The sequence below is a fragment of the Bufo gargarizans genome, chromosome 6 (genome assembly GCF_014858855.1).
Source record: "Bufo gargarizans isolate SCDJY-AF-19 chromosome 6, ASM1485885v1, whole genome shotgun sequence".
In the NCBI taxonomy this organism is placed as follows: Eukaryota; Metazoa; Chordata; class Amphibia; order Anura; family Bufonidae; genus Bufo; species Bufo gargarizans.
This window is the reverse complement of record NC_058085.1, coordinates 340,808,053-340,832,898: the sequence shown is the minus strand read 5'-3', so window position 1 is coordinate 340,832,898 and position 24,846 is coordinate 340,808,053. Positions and strand designations below refer to the sequence as shown.

General features: G+C 45.9%; 1 protein-coding gene across 7 annotated transcripts in view; it reads left to right on the top strand.

Annotated features, from left to right (window-relative positions):
* The first annotated feature begins 3,355 nt into the window (after window positions 1-3,355).
* Window positions 3,356-24,846, top strand: part of LOC122942392 (serine/arginine repetitive matrix protein 2-like) — a 35,259-nt gene continuing 13,768 nt past the window's right edge. For 2 of the 7 annotated variants that reach the window (XM_044299986.1, XM_044299983.1), the window contains exons 1-15: window positions 3,356-3,584; window positions 11,025-11,133; window positions 11,217-11,298; window positions 13,035-13,150; window positions 13,233-13,299; window positions 13,381-13,411; window positions 13,687-14,472; window positions 17,983-18,221; window positions 18,345-19,677; window positions 19,767-19,876; window positions 19,971-20,142; window positions 21,081-21,212; window positions 21,691-22,493; window positions 23,118-23,154; window positions 23,696-23,767. In XM_044299986.1, coding sequence (XP_044155921.1) covers window positions 11,042-11,133; window positions 11,217-11,298; window positions 13,035-13,150; window positions 13,233-13,299; window positions 13,381-13,411; window positions 13,687-14,472; window positions 17,983-18,221; window positions 18,345-19,677; window positions 19,767-19,876; window positions 19,971-20,142; window positions 21,081-21,212; window positions 21,691-22,493; window positions 23,118-23,154; window positions 23,696-23,767 — 4,072 coding nt within the window. In that variant the 5' untranslated portion in view covers window positions 3,356-3,584; window positions 11,025-11,041. The remainder of the gene's footprint in view (window positions 3,585-11,024; window positions 11,134-11,216; window positions 11,299-13,034; window positions 13,151-13,232; window positions 13,300-13,380; window positions 13,412-13,686; window positions 14,473-17,982; window positions 18,222-18,344; window positions 19,678-19,766; window positions 19,877-19,970; window positions 20,143-21,080; window positions 21,213-21,690; window positions 22,494-23,117; window positions 23,155-23,695; window positions 23,768-24,846) is intronic. The other 5 variants (XM_044299984.1, XM_044299987.1, XM_044299988.1 and 2 more) reach the window with 5 other exon arrangements.

The following is a 24,846-nucleotide window of genomic DNA, read 5'->3' as shown; positions in this document are numbered from 1 at the left end:
CAATATGACCCTGTGCCAAAATTTCTAGAGAAGAGCAGTATTTGTGGAAGATGATATATGGCAGGCCTCAATCAGTTGTTAGTTGAAGCTGGTATATCACCCTCAAGCAGTAATTTTGTGGACGCAGGTATATGGAAAACCTCATTCACTATTTTGTGGAAGCTGATAGATCGCAGCCCTCAATCAGTATTTACTGGAAGCATACAAATGCACTATAATATACTTTCTATGTTAGAAAGTATAAGTATATCACACCCCTCTGTGTATCACACCTATCGATAGCACAGTTAGCAGTCCTTAAAAGGACTTTTGTGACCCTATTAGCTAGAGTTTGGTGATCCTAAGTTGCTAACAGCCTGTCCCTGCTCCAAAATGCAACCTCTCCCTACACTTGCAAAACACATAATGTAAAATGGCTGCCAGATCGGGTTCTGTTATAGGGTTGGGGGGGTGTCCATGTGCTGAAACGTCTTAATTGGCTGTCCTGTCCCACCTGATGGATGTGTCATTGGTCAAGGTTTGGCGCAATGCAAAAGAATATGGCGCGCGCGGACATCGCCATATGTTCGCATGTTCGGCAGATCGCAAACGCAGAAAGTTCGCCGCTTACCGACCGCCAGGCGAACCGCAAGGCTATCACTACTGATGATTTGTTCCATAATGGAAGCAGTCATTAGCATTCAGACTACAAGATGCACTACCACTTTTCCCTCACTTTTGGGATAAAAAAAGGGCGTCTTATAGTCCAAAAAATACAGTACACTCTGTCCCATTCAAGTGAGAAGGTGCTGTAATCACACCTGCTCACCGCTCCAGTGTCGATGGCGAGCAGGTAAACAGTAAAAAGAATGCAGCGTGCTTACAGGCGTTCTCTTCAAACAGTTGTTCTGCAGGGGTTCCGGGAGTCAGACCCTGCTAATCTGATATTGATGACCTATCCTGAGTGACGGTTTCAATGCTGCCTGTCCCCCTGCTGCTGCCTACCTCAGACTCCCATCTCATATGCATGCTCATATAGGGAATACTGTTAATCATTGAGTCACTCCGCGCCCTGGACTCCTAAGCCTAGAATCGACAGAGATTTCCATTAATAAATAAAAAGTTATACTGAACATGTTACCCCAAAATTATATATCAATCTGCTCAGCTCCTCCTGCTCTTTAAAAACATGCTGGTAGGTTGGTGACAGATTTCCTTTAAAACATATCAGCTACTGAGGACTCCTTTTTTATCTCCTAGTTTCATGCCGCAGAGCACTTGCCTTTTGATCTCATAGACACAATTTCGTGAGCACCTGCAGATTTGTTAGTAAAATCTGTCTCTGGTAATCTCCTGCTTTCGCTAACAAGAACGACTGCTGTGCTTTTCATTATTTTCATAATTTTAAAAAGCAAGGGCTCGTTCACGTCAGCGTTTAGCATTCAATTCCAATCCGTCAGAAGAGGTGAAATTTATTTTTAAAAGACGGATCACATCACGTTTTAAGCCTCTGTTTGACGTATATGTTAGAAAAAAAAGGAAACTAAAATGCAGCACACTTCTTTCTTGTATGCTGCACAGTCCGGTAAAAAAAAAGTATTCTTCCACCCAAAATAGTAGATACATGATGGAGGGGACACTAACTGATCGTAACGGATTTCATTTTTCTGTTCCTCTGATGGATCAAAAGAAAGGTCAAAGAAGATGCCTTAGGCCTCATGCACACAAGTTTTTTATTTTTTCCATTTACATTGCGTTTTTTGCGTTCCATTGATTTCAATTGGCTCTAAAAATGGCCGTGTGACGGCCATTACAAGAACAGACTCTCTCATGGCAGGCAGGCTCCTGCTCAAATGGTGTAGATCTGCAGGAGCACCGATCCTGGTCGTATAACCCCTTAGATGACATTGTCAATAGCGACTGCAGCATCTAAGTGGTTTCAGATAGAGGGGGCTTCCTCCATCAGACATTACCATGCAAAATAACCGTGGAGCCAAGTTTTGACCCAAGTCCCTCTTTGCTCCTATGTCCCCCTTTTTGATCTGAGGTATAGATTTGTATTACTACATTCACAATATTGATCCAAAAATTGTCTGGTTCCTCTCTGTATATTAGGGAGCACACCTCGTATATTATTTCATTACTTGGATGCAATTTGGATTTTAGACATTTCTATTTTTACGCTATTGTGTAAAAGAAAACTACTGAAGTGTATAGATAGGCAGGAAAAATTGATCTTGCACAGTGAATCATAAGAGTCCCTCTTCGACAGTCCAAACATTTGGGAGGTATGTGATAGCGATATAGCATAATACACTGCACTACAAGGAGTACCGTGTATCATGTAAGCGATTAGAGGTTCGCATGTCAAAGTCCCCTTGTGGGACTAATTAGTGTTTGTTTTTTTAAATTACGTTTAATTTAAATCTAAGTTAAAAACACACATTTTTTTATTTGGTATCACCGCATCCATAACGACCCAGCCTATATAGTTATCCCTGATGCAATTTTAAAAAAATGTGAGAATTGCTGTTTTTGCTTATCTGCTACCCAAAAAAAACCCAGAATGAGCTCTATCTCCATTTACTGGTATTGAAGTACCTGAGCATCTCACCACATTTATTTACACACTGCAACTCTATTGCAGAATTGTTTTATGTATGGTCCGTGTGGTTTATTTGCAGTCAGTTGCTGCACCATTCCTGCTCCGTCTCCCATCAGACAGCCTATCATGCGCGGCTCTCACAACAAACATGTCTGCCTTCCGCTTTCCCTCTTTTTTCCTGTCACAAACGACCGAGCTCTAACATCAAACCATCGGCACGTACGTTACAGATGTAAATGATGCACGAGGTCCCATTATAGACGGGACTATCGTCCACCATACACACTAAAAACACCAGGGCGATTAAAGACGCTACAGTGTTTTTTAGTTAGAGTATTTCGGTTATGAATCTATTTCAGGATTTAAGGGAAACACAGCGAAACGTTTGTATTGTTTTTTTGTTTTTTTCCCCCTCACACACGCTATTTTGCCGCCATAATGAAGCCCTCCGCGTCTTTGTTTGAGGAGACTGCGCGCCTTTTCTCCCCTCCTTCGAGCACGCCCACCCACGAAGCTGATTGGCCGCACCTCCGCTCACGTGGGGCGAGCCTGCCCAATCACCGACCTTCGCGCTGTTTTTCGAACATTTTTTAAACTTCATACATATTCGTGGTATCCCTGCGCCGCGTCAAATAGTTCGCCGGAAAGAAGCCCCCCTTTCGTCTCTGTTGGACCTTATCGACCGCGGTCACGCCGGCTAGCGCTAGAGGAGAGAGCAGGCGTTTATCCCGAGACGGCTCCGCGAGGCACCGTCGCGCCAGGGTCGAGTTGTCCGGTGGAAAAAGCGAGCGGGCGGAAGGATTCGGCAAGGCGCGGGATTGCGGCCAAACATTTGGCACCGACGACGCGCATGCGTGTGGTGGATTCCGTGAAGGCGCCGATTGCTAGTAACGGACAGCGGGGCTGCTGAGATCGGTGTAGCCCGGCGGCAGCGGCTTAGGGCTCTCTCCTTATTAATGGACTGAGCGATCCGCATCGTAAAGCTTTCTAGACTGCTCAGGTCAGTGTCGGCGGGCGAGGGCGGGAGGAAAGCTGCTCTGTTATGAGGTGGCAGGGAGCCCGCCAATTTGTGTGAGCTCTGGGTCTGTCACCACGTCCTCTACGTGAGGTTCTTGTACGGCAAGCGGGCGGAACCAGAAGGTTTCTAAGTTCGTTGCTGGGCCTTGAGGTCAGCGGGAAGTCTCCCTGGGGGGTGGGGAAGCCGCATAGTTCGCGCAGGGGTGAATTCACACTGGGACAGAGCTCGCCTGTAGCGGTGTATACAGTAGGAGCTGATACTGAGAGGATGGTAGGAGTGTGCTCCTGTGAACTACAACTCCCAGTCTGCAGCTGTCAGTGCATGGTGGGAGTTGTGGCTCTCCAGCTGTTCATCTACATGCTGCACACCGCCTTCTACGTCCCGCATGTTACCTGACGTTTCAACACCATGGACAGCGAGGTCTCCATCACATCTGCAGACATGGTGACTTGTGGTCGCCGACCCCTCTCTCTTAGATGTGTGCAGGGCCCCCTGGAAAGTAATGGGCCTGTGTGCAAAAAATGAGGAAAGCACGTGGGTGGAAAAAAAAAATGTTTGTTTCCATGAGGCCTTAAAGGGGTTGTCCACATTTGGGGTAGTAGTTGTGCAAATCTTGGGCACACCTGCTTCCCGGTGCTGCTTCGCTCACCGGCCACTGCTACGATGCCAGGATGTTACCTACCATTTTTGGCCACAGAGGACATGACGTAAGGGGAGCTGGTCACTGCTAAGGCCAGCGATTGGCTGCAGCGGTGTCAAAGTGGTAGAGTGAGAAGCATAGCGGGGAGCCATCCCAGGTAAGTAGGGGTCCTTTTGCAGGTCTGCCTTAGAGGTGGGTGGTTTGCTGAAAATGCCCACCTCAACACAACCTATTTAAAGAGGTATTACCGCCTGAGACATTGATGTCTTACCGCTAGTATGTGTCAGGCAGCTGCTGTCAGTCACTATGGCAGTTTTGGCTATAGCCGGGTGCTGTACTTGGGTATCCCTAAAACTCCCTTAGAAATGAATGGAGATGCTTAGCACGTGCCCGACTGGCCGCTCCGTTCTCTTTGGGAGGGGGGAATTGGGACACAGGCTTCTTGTGATCAGTGGGGGTCTCTGTGGTAGGACCATCACCTGGTCCCCGTGTCCCTCTGGTTCCTTGCATGGCCACCGCTGCATCTCTGTCGTGCAGATCACAACACCTGGTTACGGTGGAGCAGCCAGTAGAAGGCCGCGATGGTCACTTGCCCATCTACAGTCACTGAGATGTCATGTAAGGTGGCAGCTCACTATTGTGGCCTGCTGTCACCGTCTGCCCATAGTTTACTTTTGTGGTCCATGGGGGGCCAGTTGTTGAGAGTTGTAGTTTTCAGTAGGTTGGTGATCATAGGGGGCCTGGTAGAGGGGGTAGGTAACAGGTGCTGTCGGCAGGGTCCGGCTGTGGCCATCATGGGTGCTGCCTGGCACATGCTCAGTCCTGGAAGAGGATTTGAAGGCTTTAGACATGTGCGTGGTGTTGTGACAGGCCGGTCACTGTAGATAAGACTCCATACATATACTGTCAGCACTCTCGCGGGGTGGGGGGTGGCTGCCCACGTGGCCTCTGCTAACCAGTGCACTGGTTATGGAGCACGTGTGCAGCAGGGTCGGCCAAGGGTGGAAAGTATTTTTGCCTAATAGTAGGAGTAAGTTCAGGCGACCTAGACAAAGCTGTGATTACCCTATGTAGACGGCATGAGGGCCATGTCCCCTTAAGGGACAGGACCCCTGCAATCAGTATTCGGCCCCCGGATACCTCTTCCTGGATTGTCTCATGAAGGCAGGCCCTATCATGGCATGTGAATGTCTTAGCAGAGTGGCCCTCTTCCTAGGGGTCCCTCTTATATAAACCAGAATGCAGGGGCTCTTTAACCACTTCAGCCCCGCTAGCTGAAACCCCCTTCATGACCAGAGCACTTTTTACACTTCGGCACTACACTACTTTCACCGTTTATCGCTCGGTCATGCAACTTACCACCCAAATGAATTTTACCTCCTTTTCTTCTCACTAATAGAGCTTTCATTTGGTGGTATTTTATTGCTGCTGACATTTTTACTTTTTTTGTTATTAATCGAAATGTAACGATTTTTTTGCAAAAAAGACATTTTTCACTTTCAGCTGTAAAATTTTGCAAAAAAAACGACATCCATATATAAATTTTTCGCTAAATTTATAGTTCTACATGTCTTTGATTAAAAAAAAATGTTTGGGCAAAAAAAATATGGTTTGGGTAAAAGTTATAGCGTTTACAAACTATGGTACAAAAATGTGAATTTCCGCTTTTTGAAGCAGCTCTGACTTTCTGAGCACCTATCATGTTTCCTGAGGTTCTACAATGCCCAGACAGTAGAAAACCCCCACAAATGACCCCATTTCGGAAAGTAGACACCCTAAGGTATTCGCTGATGGGCATAGTGAGTTCATAGAACTTTTTATTTTTTGTCACAAGTTAGGCTACTTTCACACTAGCGTTCGTCGGTCCGCTCGTGAGCTCCGTTTGAAGGGGCTCACGAGCGGACCCGAACGCAGCCGTCCAGCCCTGATGCAGTCTGAATGGAGCGGATCCGCTCAGACTGCATCAGTCTGGCGGCGTTCAGCCTCCGCACGGACAGGCGGACAGCTGAACGCTGCTTGCAGCGTTCGGGTGTCCGCCTGGCCGTGCGGATCCGTCCAGACTTACAATGTAAGTCAATGGGGACGGATCCGTTTGAAGATGCCACAATATGGCTCAATCTTCAGGCGGATCCGTCCCCCATTGACTTTACATTGAAAGTCTGGACGGATCCGTACGAGGCTATTTTCACACTTAGCTGTTATATGCTAAAATAATGCAGACGGATCCGTTCTGAACGGAGCCTCCGTCTGCATTATTATGATCGGATCCGTTCAGAACGGATCCGATCGAACGCTAGTGTGAAAGTAGCCTTAGCGGAAAATGATGATTTTTTATTTTTATTTTTTTCTTACAAAGTCTCATATTCCACTAACTTGCGACAAAAAATAAACTCTAGGAACTCGCCATGCCCCTCACGGAATACCTTGGGGTGTCTTCTTTCCAAAATGGGGTCACTTGTGGCGTAGTTATACTGCCCTGGCAATTTAGGGGCCCAAATGTGTGAGAAGAACTTTGCAATCGAAATGTGTAAAAAATGACCGGTGAAATACGAAAGGTGCACTTTGGAATATGTGCCCCTTTGCCCACCTTGGCTGCAAAAAAGTGTCACACATCTGGTATCGCCGTACTCAGGAGAAGTTGGGGAATGTGTTTTGGGGTGTCATTTTACATATAACCATGCTGGGTGAGAGAAATATCTTGGCAAAAGATAACTTTTCCCATTTTTTTTATACAAAGTTGGCATTTGACCAAGATATTTTTCTGACCCAGCATGGGTATATGTAAAATGACACCCCAAAACACATTGCCCAACTTCTCCTGAGTACGGCGATACCAGATGTGTGACACTTTTTTGCAGCCTAGATGCGCAAAGCGGCCCAAATTCCTTTTAGGAGGGCATTTTTAGACATTTGGATCCCAGACTTCTTCTCACACTTTCGGGCCCCTAAAAAGCCAGGGCAGTATAAATACCCCACATGTGACCCCACTTTGGAAAGAAGACACCCCAAGGTATTCAATGAGGGGCCTGGCGAGTTCCTAGAATTTTTTTTATTTTTTTGCATAAGTTAGCGGATATTGATTTTTTTTTTTTTTTTTTTTTTTTTCTCACAAAGTCTCACTTTCCGCTAACTTAGGACAAAAATTTCAATCTTTCATGGACTCGCCATGCTCCTCACGGAATACCTTGGGGTGTCTTCTTTCCGAAATGGGGTCACATGTGGGGTATTTATACTGCCCTGGCTTTTTAGGGGCCCTAAAGCGTGAGAAGAAGTCTGGAATATAAATGTCTAAAAATGTTTACGCATTTGGATTCCGTGAGGGGTATGGCGAGTTCATGTGAGATTTTATTTTTTGACACAAGTTAGTGGAATATGAGACTTTGTAAGAAAAAACAAAAACAAACAAAAAATTTCCGCTAACTTGTGCCAAAAAAATGTCTGAATGGAGCCTTACAGGGGGGGGGGGGGTGATCAATGACAGGGGGGTGATCACCCATATAGACTCCCGGATCACCCCCCTGTCATTGATCACCCCCCTGGTAAGGCTCCATTCAGACGTCCGTATAATTTTTACGGATCCATGGATCGGATCCGCAAAACACATGCGGACGTCTGAATGGAGCCTTACAGGGGGGTGATCAGGGAGTCTATATGGGTGATCACCCCCCTGTCATTGATCACCCCCCTGTAAGGCTCCATTCAGACGTCCGTATGATTTTTACGGATACATGGATCGGATCCGCAAAACACATGCGGACGTCTGAATGGAGCCTTACAGGGGGGTTATCAATGACAGGGGGTGATCAGGGTGATCACCCCCCCTGTAAGGCTCCATTCAGACGTCCGTATGATTTTTACGGATCCATGGATCGGATCCGCAAAACACATGCGGACGTCTGAATGGAGCCTTACAGGGGGGTGATCAATGACAGGGGGGTGATCAGGGAGTGTATATGGGTGATCACCCGCCTGTCATTGATCACCCCCCTGTAAGGCTCCATTCAGACGTCCGCATGTGTTTTGCGGATCCGATCCATGGATCCGTAAAAATCATGCGGACGTCTGAATGGAGCCTTACAGGGGAGTGATCAATGACAGGGGGGGTGATCATGGAGTTTATATGGGTGATCACCCGCCTGTCATTGATCACCCCCCTGTAAGGCTCCATTCAGACGTCCGCATGTGTTTTGCGGATCCGATCCATGGATCCGTAAAAATCATGCGGACGTCTGAATGAAGCCTGACAGGGGGGTGATCAATGACAGGGGGGTGATCAATGGTTCATAAAGGGTTAATAAGTGACCGGGGGGGGGGGGGGGGGGGGTGTAGTGTAGTGTTTGGTGCGACTTTACTGACCTACCTGTGTCCTCTGGTGGTCGATCCTAACAAAAGGGACCACCAGAGGACCAGGTAGGAGGTATATTAGACGCTGTTATCAAAACAGCGTCTAATATACCTGTTAGGGGTTAAAAAATTCGGATCTCCAGCCTGCCAGCGAGCGATCGCCGCTGGCAGGCTGGAGATCCACTCGCTTACCTTCCGTTCCTGTGAGCGCGCGCGCCTGTGTGCGCGCGTTCACAGGAAATCCCGGCCCTCGCGAGATGACGCATATATGCGTGACTCTGCGCAGGGCTGCCACCTCCGGACCGCACATCTGCGTTAGGCAGTCCGGAGGTGGTTAAGAAAGGTGTCACAGGCCTGCAGACTGAAGGCATCGGGGCCGATATACTGGTGAAAATGCAGCACAATTCAGACACGCGTGACTTGTACAACATTTCCTGACTGTCTTAGATGTGTGTACCTTGCTCGACAAGTGGGGGAGAATTGTTTAAGCAGCTGCCATTATTCATTTTTTAAATGCTTGTATAGAGCTTAGTTCTGTGGAGGAGTAATTGTAATTTCTTGGTGCTATTTGAGAGTATCAGTGACTTTGTAATTTGTATACCTTTTGTTATTTTGGTCATGTGAGCACCTAAGTGTGGTTTTCACTTTTGTATAATGTATCCACAATGAAATGTTTGGGCCAGCAGACAACGCTGGACAAAAACTGCTGGTCCTGGCATATCTGCTGGCAAAGAATGGATCTCTTGCGAACCCCATTATAGTTAATGGGGCTGATGGTCATTCCACGACCATCTGGCAGTCCTGGATCCAGAGAGCTTCGGCAGGCTGTTCTCTGCCGGGACAGTGTGAAATGAGCCTAAGGGTCCATTCACACGTCCGTAGGTGTTTTGCGGATCCGCAAAACCAGCGCTCCAGACTAAAAAAATATCAAGGAGTCATTGGCTCTTAACCTGAAAAATTTGGGAGCCAAATAAAATTTTGTCGGCAAATTTAAAATGCATATAATTACGGTATAATGAAAGAGACATGTCTTAGGGTACTTTCGGCAGAGGATTCGGGCAGGCAGTTCCGTCACCGGAACTGTCTGCCGGATCCGTCAAACGTATGCAAACTGATGGCATTTGTCAGACGGATCAGGATCCTGATTCGTATGACAAATGCATTGAAATGCCGGGTTCGTCTCTCCGGTGTCATCCGGAAAATCTGATCTGGCATTTTTTTTTTTTTCACATTTTTTCTGGACTGAGCATGTGCAGACTGCAAAAGCGGATCTGTTTTGCTGGAACACTCGGGGCCGGATACGGCATTAAAGCATTTCAATGGGGAAAAAATGCTGCCATTCCGGCAAGTGTTCCGGAATCTTAGCCGGAGATAATGCCGCAGCATGCTTCGGTTTTATCTCCGTCCTGGAAAGGCAAAAAGGCTGAATGGATTGCTCTCCATTCAGAATGCATTAGGATAAAACTGATCAGTTCTTTTCCGGTATAGAGCCCCTAGGACAGAACTCAATGGCGGAAAAGAATGCAAGTGTGAAAGTAGCCTTACCTAGGGTTGTCACGATACCAAAATTTTGATTCGATTTCGATACCATAAAAAAAGTATTGCGATACTCGATATCATGCGGGGAAAAAACGCCAAAAAAGCTGTGTGCATTCTGCATTTTATGTAACGTCTGGACCATAATAAACAGTCCGATCCTAATTTTTGTCAGGACAAGGTGACTAAAAAATGGCAAATTGCAAGTTTTATTAATCTGGGCCTATGTGGCATTTGGAGTCACATGGACCAGAACTGAGGACACGGCCAATGTTTACTTCACGTATGACCAGCTTTAGGCTACTTTCACACTAGCGTTCGATCGGATCCGTTCTGAACGGATCCGATCATATTAATGCAGACGGTGGCTCCGTTCAGAACGAATCCGTCTGCATTATTTTAGCATATAACAGCTAAGTGTGAAAATAGCCTCGTACGGATCCGTCCAGACTTTCAATGTAAAGTCAATGGGGGACGGATCCGCCTGAAGATTGAGCCATATTGTGGCATCTTCAAACGGATCCGTCCCCATTGACTTACATTGTAAGTCTGGACGGATCCGCACGGCCAGGCGGACACCCGAACGCTGCAAGCAGCGTTCAGCTGTCCGCCTGTCCGTGCGGAGGCGAGCGGAGGCTGAACGCCGCCAGACTGATGCAGTCTGAGCAGATCCGCATCCATTCAGACTGCATCAGGGCTGGACGGAAGAGTTCGGGTCCGCTCGTGAGCTCCTTCAAACGGAGCTCACGAGCGGACAGCCGAACGCTAGTGTGAAAGTAGCCTTAGACATGTGCTCGTTATAAGCCACTTGTAGTCATTAGCACAGTATCACTGCAGATCTCATACAGTATATGTCTGGTCATGAACAGTTCAGTTAATTAGTGTTTTTGTTTCTCTTTTAGGTAAGTTTGTTGTGAAGATGCCTCTACACGGTGAAATAGTTGTAATAAAAAGAAATGGTACAGATGGAACTCACTTTCCATTGACGGCAACATCGTGCTTGTTTGGAAGGTACGCCTTTGTTTTTTATATCCTAATACCATCGTGCCCTCAAGATGCTGAGATGACTCTAATCCCTGCTCCTTACGTTACAGAAAAACAGAGTGTGACATCCGCATTCAGCTGCCACATGTCTCCAAAGAACACTGTAAAGTTGAAGTCAAGGACAGTGGAGAGGTAAGTAATGGATTATTGTATGAGACTGTACCGTTGAGTCCAGTATAGTCAAACCACTGAATGCTAGACACTAGCAGCAAGAATTTCCAGGGCTGATCACTTGCTACAGTGTATTAATGCAAGTAACATTTTTTTGGCCATGGCGTAGGCCATCAGGAGACTGAATACTACGACTGTCAGTCATTCTTCTTTACCTCTGACAGAAGGCTCAGCTGTGGTGAGCACAGAGCCAGAGTTGGTGAACTGTGCTCCTGGATTAACGGGGTTGTCCCACATTTGGTGTTTTCACTGCGAAATGGGACTACGTGCCGGGCACAGGTGGCTGGGTGAATGGAAACAGCTGAGCGAGCATTTATTTTTTTCATAACTCCTATTGTAGCAAATGGAAGGTACGCAAACCGCATACTAGAACAAGCTCTCAAGAATTACAGAAGCAGCTTAGCTTGTTCTCCTATGTAGTCTGTGTAGCTCCTATTTACTATAATGGATGGGGGTTATCTGTGGAATTTGATATTGGTGCCCTATCTTCAGTCTGGGTCATCAATATCAGATCTGGGGTATTCAACTCCCATCACCCCCGCCTCTTAGCTGTTCAAAGAGGCTGCAGTTCTCCATGAGTGGCAAGGCCTCTTCCTAGGCCAGCGACATATCTGTACATGGGTCACATGGCCTAAGTGCAGCGCAGGCCCATTCAAGTTAGTGGGGCTGAGCTCCAATATTAAGCACAGCCGCTGTACAATGTAGTTGTGAAGAGACCACAGCGCTTGCCGAACCTCCCCAGTGGACTCGTACAACTGATCCCGCGAGTCGGACTCCCTCAGATCTAATATTAATCACCGATCTTGAGGATAGGTCATCAAATTCCTGGAGAACCCCCTTGATAAAAACAGTGTTTGGCTGTTTCCATTAGCCTTGTCACCCGGGGCCGGTGCTTAGTCCCATCTCGCTGTGGAAACTGCAAAGGGGGACAGCCTTTTTAAATAGCCCCCGTCACCAAATAAGTCATGCGTATATAGTGTTGTTGGCCATGCTCCCTTGAGCGCATGGCACCTTTTTGTTTTTATTAATATGGGTACCCCAAATTTGGAGACGTGTCCCTCTTAAATCTTGGCACCACAGAGGTATGGCCAGTCACTCCTGTTTTCCTAGGCAGCTGCTGGGCTTCAACTCTTCTCGGCAGTGTCTCACTCACACTGTAATGTTGTAGCTGTGATGCAGCGTAGTCTCGCAACAAATCCCAGTTCTTGCAAAAATCATTCTGCAGCTAAAGTCTGTGAGCGGCATTGTCACAGAGTTGGATAAACCACCCTTGGCAAGAGAGGAGTGACTGGCCACACCTCTGACTAGTCGCTCCGGTTTTAAATATGTGGTGCCGAGATTCAAGGGGAAAAATATTTTCAAAATGGGGAGACACTTTTTACTAAAGGCTAATGTTTCCTGCTCAGGGTAGCATGGTCAACAGCACTATATATGTATTTGACATTTTAAAATGTGGTTAAAGTTTGTTTTTGAAATTTGGTTTTTAAATGTTTAGTAAATGTCAAAAGATTTTTTAAGCAAAGTATATTCCAAAGTTCAAGAACTTCTCAGCTGGAAATCTGGCTTTTCCTCTAAGCATACATCTTGTAAGCATTTGAAAGTCTTGAATTTCTTGGTGGGCGCTTGCTGTCTGAGGCACATTTTATACTTGTAGACTCTTAAAAGGTTTTAAAGACAAGGTTCTTATTTCTCTGTAGGTATTTGTTACCAACTTAAGCTCAGTGAACCCAACTCGGCTCAACGGAAACGTTGTTAAACGGCCAGTACACCTCAAGCACGGAGATGTAATCACAATTATCGATCGCTCATTCAGGTAAACCTAATGCACAGTTCATTTCCTAATGGTGACAAAAAAAGATGAAAGAGCATTGTATGATGATGTACTATGTTAACAGATTTGAAAAAAACCCTGCAAAGCAAGGAAAACGGAGATCAACAGGGCTTGATTCTGAAACCTTTAAGGTAGGTGATTTGATTGTGAGTGAACTTTGTACAGCATTTGAAAAAAATCATGAAGTACAAACTTTTATTTTTCTCTTCCAGGTGTTTGCAAGTAACCAACCTTCAGACATAAGTATGTATCTTATTTCTACATGTACTGTTTCTGTATTACTATATTAAAAAAGGTTCTGTTACCTTTAATATACACTGCAACATCTGTGGCGTCTGTAGAACAATGAACCATAGGAGTCCTGTGTGTATGTTCTAGAGGCCCAGTATTGAGCTGCACAGAACATTGGTGGTAATGGTTATATAATAGAAAAAGGATACATGTTATTGGGAGGCTGTAAGAAATGAATATGTAAAAATGTAGGAGGTGATGGGTATTTTCATATTTTGTTTAAACAGATGAAACTGTGCGGATTGAAACTCTAACCAGTAAAACGCAACGCAAATCTGAAGGAAACCTCACCAAAACTACGCATTCACGTCGATCGCTGCAGGTTTCCGCTTCGTCAGAGACCAGAAACGATCTGTCCCCCTTTGGCGAATTGTATGAAATGCTTAAAAGTAAAGTGGGTGCTCAAAAAGAAAATGGTAAAACACCCGTGAAAGATAAAGGAAGCTCTCCAAAAAATACAGCGCTAAAGAGAAGCCTTCAAATTCAAGACAATTCCCAGTCTTCTATTGAATCCAAGCGCACTTCTAGACGAAGTCAATCAAGTGACAGCCCAGTAACACGTCCCAAGGAGGTTGTTAAATCAAGATCGGCTTCTACTGGAAGAGTCGGAGAGGCCTCAAAGAGTCCCTCAAGGAGTCCTAAAACTTCCTCTAAGGAGTCTTTAGCGGCTAAAGAGCTTGAACAGACAAGGAGAACTCCTAGCAAACGGGCTTCTCAGTCAGTGCCCGAGGAGCAGGTTATTCCCAGTGTAAATGGAAGCGTTGAGAAACTATCTCCCAGAAGGTCTTCAAGCAAAAAGCAAAGCCAAGTAATTACTCAGGTACTCTCTACCCCTACTAACACCAAAATACCTGACTCTTCAACACCTCAGTCTGTCCCTGAACAGCCAGTATTAAAGAACCAAGGGAGCTCTCCTCGAGGTAAATCTCCTACTCAAGGAAGAATAAGTGCATCCAAATCGCCAAAATCCAGTCAAGATAAACCTTCTGTAACCGAGGCTAAAACAAGTACAGGTATGTTGTTTTCTGTGCTGCTTCTTGCATTAACCTTCGATGTCTGGTTGCATTTAGTTGAAAAAAAAAACAGATTTCTGTTTTTTCGATACTGGGCTGCGCTTCTGCGCAGTCTAGTATCTCTGAGCATGAGCGCGCTGCTATCGGCGCGCTCATGTTCTCTCAGCAGCACGGGGAGAAGGAAGCTGTCCTCCCTCCCCCTGTGCTGCTGCCGCTGCCACCAGTGAGAAGAGCGGGACGGAGGAGGGGCGGGCGCACTGCGCCACCAATGATAGGATTATTCCCACACAGAGCAGCGCCCAGCGATGTCTTAGCACTCACCATTAGTCCTGGGCGCCGCTCTGTTTGCCCGCAGTGCCCCATTACTGTCTCCTCTCCTGCTCCACATGCTGCTGATTTACTATCGGAGCAATGGGAGGAGACATCAGCTTTACTAGTGGGCGTTCCTTCTCCCTGCACTGCGATTGGACAGCGCTACAGCCAGTGAGCAGGAACGCCCACTAGTGAAGCTGATGTCTCCTCCGATAGTAATCAGCAGCATGTGGAGCAGGAGAGGAGACAGTAATGGGGCACTGCGGTCGAACGGAGCGGCGCTCAGGACTAATGGTGAGTGCTGAGAGCCTGAGACATCGCTGGGCGCCGCTCTGTGTAGCCTAATAGTGAAAGTCTGGAGTCCCATATACAGTAGTCAGTCTTTAACACACAATACAGGAGGCGGGTGCCGGCAGCAGAATCGCATTGCCGGCACCCTGCCCCTGACAGGGAGCTGCGATCAGCGGCAGTTAACCCCTCAGGTGCCCTAAGGGGTTAACTGCCGCTGATCTGCCAGTACCCGCCTCCTGTATAAAAAGGTAATTATCATTGGTGGTGCAGTGTGCCCCTCCAACCCCCCCATCCCATTAAAAACATTGGTGGCACAGTGCGCCGGCCCCTCCCAACCCCCCAGTATTAAAATCATTGGTGGCAGTGGCCACAGGGACCTCTCCCCTCCCCCTCATTGGTGGTGCAGTTGCAGCTTCTGATCGGAGCCCCAGCTGTGTAAGCCTGGGGCTCCGATCAGTTACCATGGCAGCCAGGACGCTACATGAGCCCTGGTTGCCATGGTAACGTCCCTGATGCTGTGTGCACAGAGCAGCAGGGACAGTGTGAAGTCCTATTCACCCTGATAGAGATCTATCAGGCTGAATAGGACAAGGGATGAAAGATCCCAGGTTCTAGCCCCTAAGGGGGGAAATAGTTATTAAATAAAAAGTGTAAAAAAAACCCCCACCAAAATATTAAGTATAAATCACCCCCTTTTCCCAATTTTACATATAAAATATATAAATAATAAACATATTACATATCGCCACGTCAGAAAAGTCCAAACTATTAAAATATAAAAAAAATCTAGGTGGTGAATGCCGAAACAGAAAAAAATTAATAAAAACTGTGCGATTCGCCATTTTTAAAAATGCGGAATGCACGTGGCTTTTTTGGTTTATTTTTTTCGCGTGGTATAGATAGGAAAAAGGCAGCACTCCAAAAATAAAATTTAAAAAAATACTTTATTCACCGCAGTGGCGATGTTTCGGCTCTGTAGCCTTGAGAAAGGCTCGTATACAGAGCCGAAACGTTGCCACGGAGATGAATTTTTTTTTTTTTTTTTTTAGAGATATCTATGTCTCTGTCTGTCTCTCTTAAAAAAAATAAAAAAAAAATAATAATTACAATTGTACCCTTTTTTTTTTAAAACACTGACACTCCTGATCTGACCTCTTAAATGCTCATTATAGCTCAATTCTTATACTGATAAGATGGTGGTTTAAGTGTTTGTACCAGTCATTTAATAAACTATCTCTAAATTACTATAAGGTGAAAGTAAAAAAGCACCATGCAAGTAAACAGTTAACCCTTTGTGACAGAACAGTTGAATATTTTTGATAAAGACCAATTGAAATTTTTTTTTTTTTTTTTTAGCCTAAAATAAGTTAAAATGCAATCATAAAATAAGAAATGGCAACCGAAGATGTACATGGCCTTTAATCTCTGGCGGAGATATGTACAATGTTTTCTGCTCGTCTGAAAACACCTTTCCAAAAACTATTGACTGATAGGACCTTAAAGGGCGTTACCACTCCAGAGTTGTCTGTTTTAATAAAGGGGTTGTCCCGGTTCAGAGCTGAACCTGGACATACCCATAATTTCACCCAGGCAGCCCCCCTGACAAGGGCATTGGAGCTTTTCATGCTCTGATGCTCTCCCTTGCCCTGCGCAGAGCAAGGCTCTTTTATTTACAATAACATACTGCTGGGTGGAGGCTTCCGCCCAGCAGTGTGTTCGGTGACATCACCGGTTCTGATGGGCGGGCTTTAGCGCTGCCCTAGCCGTTTTACAGGCTAGGTCAGCGCTAAAGCCCGCCCATCAGTGTTGGTGACTTCGCCAGGCTCACTGCTGGGTGGAAGCCTCTGCCTGGCAGCCCTAAGAACCCAGTACTTGACCGGATCTCAAGAAAATGCCTTTGCCCTGTGCAATTTTAGCACAGGGCAAAGGAGAGCATCGTAGCATGAACTGCTCCGATGCTCAAGTCAAGGGGGCCTACTGGGTGAAAATGGGGATATGTCCGGGTTCAGCTCTGAACCCGGACAACCCCTTTTTAAACATTTGTTTCCCGTGAAATTATGCTGGAGCATCTTCATGAACACGACCGTGCTGTTTTTGCTTTTCGCAAATTGCGGATCAGGCAAAATGCTGCCTGTGTGCCTTTCGCAATTTATGGAACAGGAGGCCCATTATAGAGATGCCTATTCTTGTCCGAAAAACAGACAAGAATAGGACAGGTCTCATAATTTTTGCAGGGTCACGGAACGGAGCAACTGAGCTTTTGCGGACCCATTGAAATGAATGGTTCTGTATACAGAACACAAAAAATGTTCATGTGCATGAGCCCTTACTCTGCATTTCATACCTCCTCAAAATTTGACTAAATCAGCGACTAGGTGTAACATTTGGATGTGTGCCTACAGTCTGACAATGTCCAGCCAATGTCAGATGGGGACGCCCTAGCCTCCGCGCACGGGGAGAGGTGGCGGTCAGTGGCCCGGTGTATGGAAGGACATTTTATAGGATTTGACAACCCCTTTTTAAGTCTTTCCGGGTGAACCTCGGAAGGTCCTATACCTGGGTACACCCGGATCAGCAGAACAGTGTCGTCAGTACCTAATATAGCAACTTCTATCCTTGTGTATTGGTGCCTGGTAATGCAGTTCAGTCCATTCAAGTGAATAGGGCTGATTGCAGCACTAGATACATTCGCATGGATGATTGTGTCCTTGCCTTGGTACTGCTGTAAAGTAGGAGCAAAACTAATTTTGTGTATGAAATGATCATATTTCTCGTGCATGGCATTGGGGGGACACAGCACCATGGTTCTGTGTCCCCCAATGCCTACTACGAGAAAAGGATTTTACGGCGAGTACAAAAAAAAAATTTTTTTGCAGTTTAGTTAAACTTGTTGCTTTTTCTTAATAGCTGAACCGAGGAAATCCCCAAGAAAACGAAGAAGCGATGAGCTTTCCCTTCCAGATCCGCCACCTAAAAGGAAGAGGGTCTCTTTTGGGGGACATCTTAGTCCAGAGCTCTTTGATAAAAGGCTGCCTCCTAACTCTCCCCTTAAAAAAGGTGCCACGCCTGCTCGAAGGAGTCTGTCTCTCAACTCTCCACGTGCTGTTATGCGCAAAAGCTTTGGCCTTAATCATTCTGTTATAAGGGTAAGCACCAACAGCTCATTCTTTATGGAATTTCATATCTCAATGCAGAAATCTTTATCGGATGTTGTACACCACAGTGCAGCTGAGCAACAATTATATATTTTTTCCCCTCTTATTTATTAGGAGGTCTTTGAAAAATCTGAAAGAAAGTCTTCAGGGAAAGGTTCCCCAGCCAAGCCATCTGCTAAAAGTCCATCACCAGCTAGAAGATCTGTTTCAGAGACCTCACCAGCTGTATCTAAGACCAATGCTGGCTTAACACCTGTGAAAAACTCCCCGCCTAAGAAGTCTCCAGCAAAAACACCATCCACAACCTCTACTAAGATGACGCCAGTTAAAAACTCTCCATCCTCAAAGTCACCAGGCAAATCTCCTTCCTTAACTCTTAAGAAAACGCCATTAGTAAAGACTCCGGCCAAGAGGTCCCCAGTGGCCAAGACGCCATCTCCGGCCAAGAGGTCCCCAGTGGCCAAGACGCCATCTCCGGCCAAGAGGTCCCCAGTGGCCAAGACGCCATCTCCGGCCAAGAGGTCCCCAGTGGCCAAGACGCCATCTCCGGCCAGGAGGTCCCCAGTGGCCAAGACGCCATCTCCGGCCAAGAGGTCCCCAGTGGCCAAGACGCCATCTCCGGCCAAGAGGTCCCCAGTGGCCAAGACGCCATCTCCGGCCAAGAGGTCCCCAGTGGCCAAGACGCCATCTCCGGCCAAGAGGTCCCCAGTGGCCAAGACGCCATCTCCGGCCAAGAGGTCCCCAGTGGCCAAGACGCCATCTCCGGCCAAGAGGTCCCCAGTGGCCAAGACGCCCCTAGTTAAAAAATCTCCGTCCTCAAAATCGCCAGTCAAATCCCCTTCTGTAACTCCTAAGAAAACGCCTACAGTAAAGACTCCGGCCAAGAGGTCCCCAGTGGCCAAGACGCCGACTCCGGCCAAGAGGTCCCCAGTGGCCAAGACGCCGACTCCGGCCAAGAGGTCCCCAGTGGCCAAGACGCCGACTCCGGCCAAGAGGTCCCCAGTGGCCAAGACGCCGACTCCGGCCAAGAGGTCCCCAGTGGCCAAGACGCCGACTCCGGCCAAGAGGTCCCCAGTGGCCAAGACGCCGACTCCGGCCAAGAGGTCCCCAGTTAAAAAATCTCCGTCCTCAAAATCGCCAGTCAAATCCCCTTCTGTAACTCCTAAGAAAACGCCTACAGTAAAGACCCCGGCCAAGAGGTCCCCAGTGGCCAAGACGCCGACTCCGGCCACTCCTGTTACTCCATATATTAAGGGTCGATTCTCTATTTCGCGTATAAATACTCCACCACAGGAACAAGTTCCAAGTAAGCTACCAGCTTTACAGACAAAGATCTCTCGTAAATCTCTTTCAATGAAGAAAACTCCTCGAAGAAGCAGAAAACTTGAAGCTTTTGAACTTATACGTTCTAGAAGGAGAAGTGGTGCCACAGAAGCCAACTTGCTTGGTAAGTCTTAGCAGACACAATGGCTACATTACTTTTGCTCTTGGGATCAATTTGAAAATAATAAATTATTTATTTGTATATATTTTTAGTGTCTAAATCATGGGCTGACGTGGTAAAAATTGGAGTTGCCAAAACCCCAAAGAAGATTAATAAACCAGTACAGAAAGTGGTGCCTACGAAAAAGCTATCAAAACATAAGGTGTGTGTGTGATAGAGAATCTCTAATAAAATGTTTACTTTTGTCAAATTCTCAACTGTATGTTGTAAGTATTACAATATTTGTCTGTTTTCAGACTCCACTGAAAAAATATAAGGATCTGACAAGCACAGGTCATGCAGACTCTCCTGCCACAATCCTTGTTGGAAGAGCTCATACAAGAGTAGTGAATCTAACTGGACATGTCCCTAAAGTTGTGAGGAACCGGGCTGTAAAACTTGACACTGACCACAATGAAAGCTTTTCTGGTAAATATTACTATGGTTCTGACTTATTCTGGATTAACATTGTAGGATAGTGTGCTGAAGTGGATAGATTTGGGTAAAGGTATAATTTATTTAGTTCTATTTTTTATTTTAAAGGGTTTCTGTCATTAAATAAAGTTGTCAAAAGGTGATTGACATCCTCGGTCTCCTCCATGCCCCGCAAATCCCATGCCTGCACCGTCAGTTTTAGTATTAGGCGCAGTGAGTGAAGGGCGCTCTCCTGCTGCCGTCCCTTACCGCCTGCGCCCAATAAAAAAATGGACTGCGCGGGGCTGCGAGGTTGTCAAACGTTGAGAGGACGGAGCCTCTAGGTCAGGCATCCTCAAACTGCGGACCTCCAGCTGTTGTAAAACTACAAATCCCACAATGCCCTGCTGTAGGCTGATACCTGTAGGCTGTTCGGGCATGCTGGGAGTTGTAGTTTTGCAACAGCTGGAGGGCCGCAGTTTGAGGATGCCTGCTCTAGGTGCTGCAGCAACGCCCAACTAGCACCTAGAGGCTAATTTGCATATTATAAAAGTCATTATTTAGCGGCGGCCGGCAGATAGAGAAGTCATACAGTTATGTTCTGCTGACATTAGCACATCGCTAATGTCAGCCAGCTACATTACTATTTTTCTGTTGACAGAAACCCTTTAAAGGCACTGCCTTACAATGGCCAATTACTGGTGGTGCTCTGACTACCAGGACCCCCTACTGATCCTGAGAACTATACTCCCCAGCAGTCCCATAGAATGTGAATGGAGCACATCCTCACCCTGCCACATCATCAGTGGCACTTTCGTTCTCTGTATTAGTTGGGGTCCCAGCACTAGGACCCCCCCTGTGACCTTTTATTCTCTATTCTGTGCATAGGGGATAACTTTAAAGGTGCTATTTTATACTAACCTGTCTTTTTGTTCAACCCTCTTCTTTCCTAGGTGTGGCTGAATTGTTTAGCACCCCAGCAAATGCCAAGCAAAGAAAAAGTAATCGATTGGAAAGCTCTAAAATAACCTCGCCAAATTCTGAGGTCGTGGAGATGTCGGTGATGCAGACTCCAGAAGGATCAGGTTGGTGTTCAAATTGCTGTTGGTTGCATTTTGTTAGGGAAATGGTGTAGGGGAATAGGTAGGTTGTAAACTTATGAAAACTCACCTGTGAATTATGGTAACACCTGAATGCAGTGTGCTATCTTGTCTTTTGATTGAGATTTTTTGGGGTGTAGGCATACGTTGCCTACTGTCTCCAATGTTTAAAGGTGTTTTCTGGGGCTTAGATTTTGATTACTTATTTTCAGGTACCCTAATTTCAGCTTTTTGTGGCACTGGTGCCAGAATATTTAAAATGTTTGTATCTGGAAGCAGAATGCTCTGTCCACTGTATTGCAGTTCAGCTGCTATTCACTTGAATGGTAGGAGCACACTACCCGAGGTTCTGGATCCCCATTAAATGTGGCGGGATTTATTCTGCCTGAAATATACCATTACATGTGGTATGAACCGACTTATGTTTCTAGGACATGTCTTAAATTTCTTTCTTTGCTTCCAGGTGAAATGGTGGTTTCACCATTAAACAGTGCTAATACTACAAAACGTAAGCAATATAGCCGGGATGCTGTGTCGAGGCTTCTGCAGAGTCCTGCCTCCCTAGAATTGCAGTCTGAAGAGTTGTCAGAAGAAACTCCAAAATCACAGAAGGGTAATCGGAAGTCTGTGGGTCTCTCAGGTGTCAAACGCATTATGAGAACGCCTAAACAGAAAGGGGCACCGGTTACTGACCGTCATGCATTAGGGAAAATGTTGAGAACACCAAAAGAATCTGACTCCCCTCGGGCTTCTAATCGGCGATCTGCTAACCTTGAGGTGCTTGGCATTGACAGGCTTGTGAAAAGGCCCAAGCAAAAGGGGTTGCCTGTGGAAGATTTCACTGGTATTCAAAGAATCGTGAAGACCCCTAAAGAGACAGTGCAGCCTGTGGAAGATTTTGCTGGTGTCAAACGTGTCATGAGAACACCGAAGGAAAAAGTACAACCAGTGGAAGATATGATTGGAATAAAGCGACTAATGGCAACACCTAAGGAGAAATCGCAGCCAGTGGAGGATATGGTTGGAATAAAACGCTTAATGAGGACACCTAAAGTCTGTGGTCAGCCAGTGGAGGACATAATCGGAATAAAGCGCATAATGAAAACCCCTAAAGAACGGGGACAGCCAGTTGAGGACATCGCATTAAATCATTTAATGAATACTCCAGTTGAAAATGTTCAGTCAACTGAAAGTGCCCGTCCGATAGAAGAAATATTTGGAATAAGAAACTTGATAAAAACGCCACCAAAGTCGAAGGCCAGAGAGGTAAATGCATACATGGTTTATAAAGCTAGTAAGAAAGTCTTGTGTGCTTTCATCTGGAAAGCTCTAAATGAATTAGACGTTTTACAGTTCCACTTAAGTTTTGTTTCAATTCTTCACTGTTCTAGACTCTATATCTAAAATGTGTTCATTGTTTATTGCCAGCGGATAACAAAAATCTGTCCTGGTCGTGTGATGGACGCACAGATGCAGGGCTCGTTACAGTACAGTTATCAGAACCGTAATTGGCTTTGGGATCATCTCATGACCCAGACTGCTTTTTATCCACTAGAAGTAAACATTGATCTCACTTGAGAGCCATTACTGCAGGTTGTTACAGGAAGTAAAGTATATTGGACCATTGTATAACTTTTGATTACACAATGGGTAACTTTTTCAGAAACTGGATTTAAAAAAAATAATAATTTTATAGTCCAAGTCAGTAGTGGATTCAAATGGAATAGGAAATATAAAATAACTGTTTCCAGCCCTAAGTACAAGTATCAATAGTGAAAGTGTAGGGCAGATGGCTATGTATGATATGCATTCCGTTTTTATAGAAACTTATTTATGCTGATCTATTGTTCTCATTTTGAATTGAAACATGTAACCGTTTTATTTTAATAGGATATAACAACTGTTCCCAGCAGCCGCTCTGCACAATGTAAGTATGTCAATATTATAAAAAAAAATCCATCAAGAAATTAGACTTATTAGGGCTTACTATAATTAGGCTCCAAGTGCAGTGAAGCTTAAAGGGGTTCTCCTGCCAAATATATCGATGACCTATTGTCAGCATAGGTTCCTGACACCCCACGCCGGGCAGCTGTTTGAAAAGGAGGCGGTGCCCCCATGGAGCTTCCTAGTCATTATGCTATATGTTATAATGACAGGTCAGTTTTGATTTGTGGGGGCCTGCTACCTGAGGACCCCCCTCCACCCCCGCCTCACAAACACTAAGTGAGCAGAGTGGTATACAACATTTTTTTCCTGCCTGGGTCATTCAACTTGGGCTTCATGCACACTGTTCAGTTTATTTATTTTATTTATTTTTTTGTGGTCCGCACCTGAGCCGCAAAAACTGCTGCTCGGATGCGGACCAGAACGGTCGTGTGCATGAGACATTAGACAGGTTTATGTTCAGCAGAAGATGGTTACAGGATAGATGCAGGGAAAACGTTAATTAATTGAATTTTTTGCTTTAGCATTAGGAAACACTTCTGTGCGTCGAGGAAGACTTGCAAAACGTTTGAGCCTTCTGGATGACACTGCTTCAGGTATAGTGTGCTGCAAGTTAACATTTGTGTTATGGGAAATTGACCTGTTGTTGAACCCCTTTTAGGACAGAACAATTTTCCTTTTTTATTTTTTTTTCTCCCAGCTGTCCTAGAGCCATAATTTTTATTTTTCTGTTCACATAGCCATATGAGGACTTGTTTATTTTTTATCTTTTCGTGGAACTGGTTGTACTATCTAAGGCTACTTTCACACCTGCGTTAGGTGCGGATCCGTCTGGTATCTGCACAGACAGATCCGCACCTATAAATGCAAACTATGGTCTCCGTTCAGTACGGATCAGTCTGCATACACTTAGTAAAAAAAAAGTCTAAGTGTAAGTCAAACGGATCCGTCCTGACTTTACATTGAAAGTCAATGGGGGACGGATCCGTTTACAATTGCACCAATATTGTGTCAATGTAAACGGATCCGTCCCCATTGACTTAGATTGTAAGTCAGGATGGATCCGTTTGGCTCAGCTTCGTCAGACGGACGCCTCCAGAGCGGAATGGAGGCAGAACTGAGCCAAACAGATGCATTATGAACGGATCCGCATCCATTCAGAATGCATTGGGGCTAAACTGATCCGTTTGGGGCCGCTTGTGAGAGCCTTAAAGGATCTCACAGGCGGACCCTAAAACGGCAGTGTGAAAGTAGCCTAATGCGTATTATGTAGTGGAAAGCTTAAAAAACATTTCAAATGGGGTGGAATTGGAAAACAAAAATTGTAATTCCGCCATGTTAAAAAAATAAAATAAATGGTTTTCTTACTGGGCCCAATATGTCGGAGGCATCCTGTTTTTGAGAGATCCTTTCAGCAGTCATCTCACTGCAATCCTGCCTGTAAGGACCACATTAGCGGCATGGACCTCCAGCAGGCTGTTCCGTTGGGTGAACAGCCTGCTGGATCCGTCCTGCCGCTAGTGACCGTGTGCCTCCGGACTGCCGCTCCGCCCCCATTATAGTCAATGGGGACGGGAGTTCCAGCGAGGCACGGCAAGAGGCTGCCGAAATAAAACTACGACATGCCCGACATTTATTCCGGCTGCTGTGCCTTGCCGGAACTCTGCCCCCATTA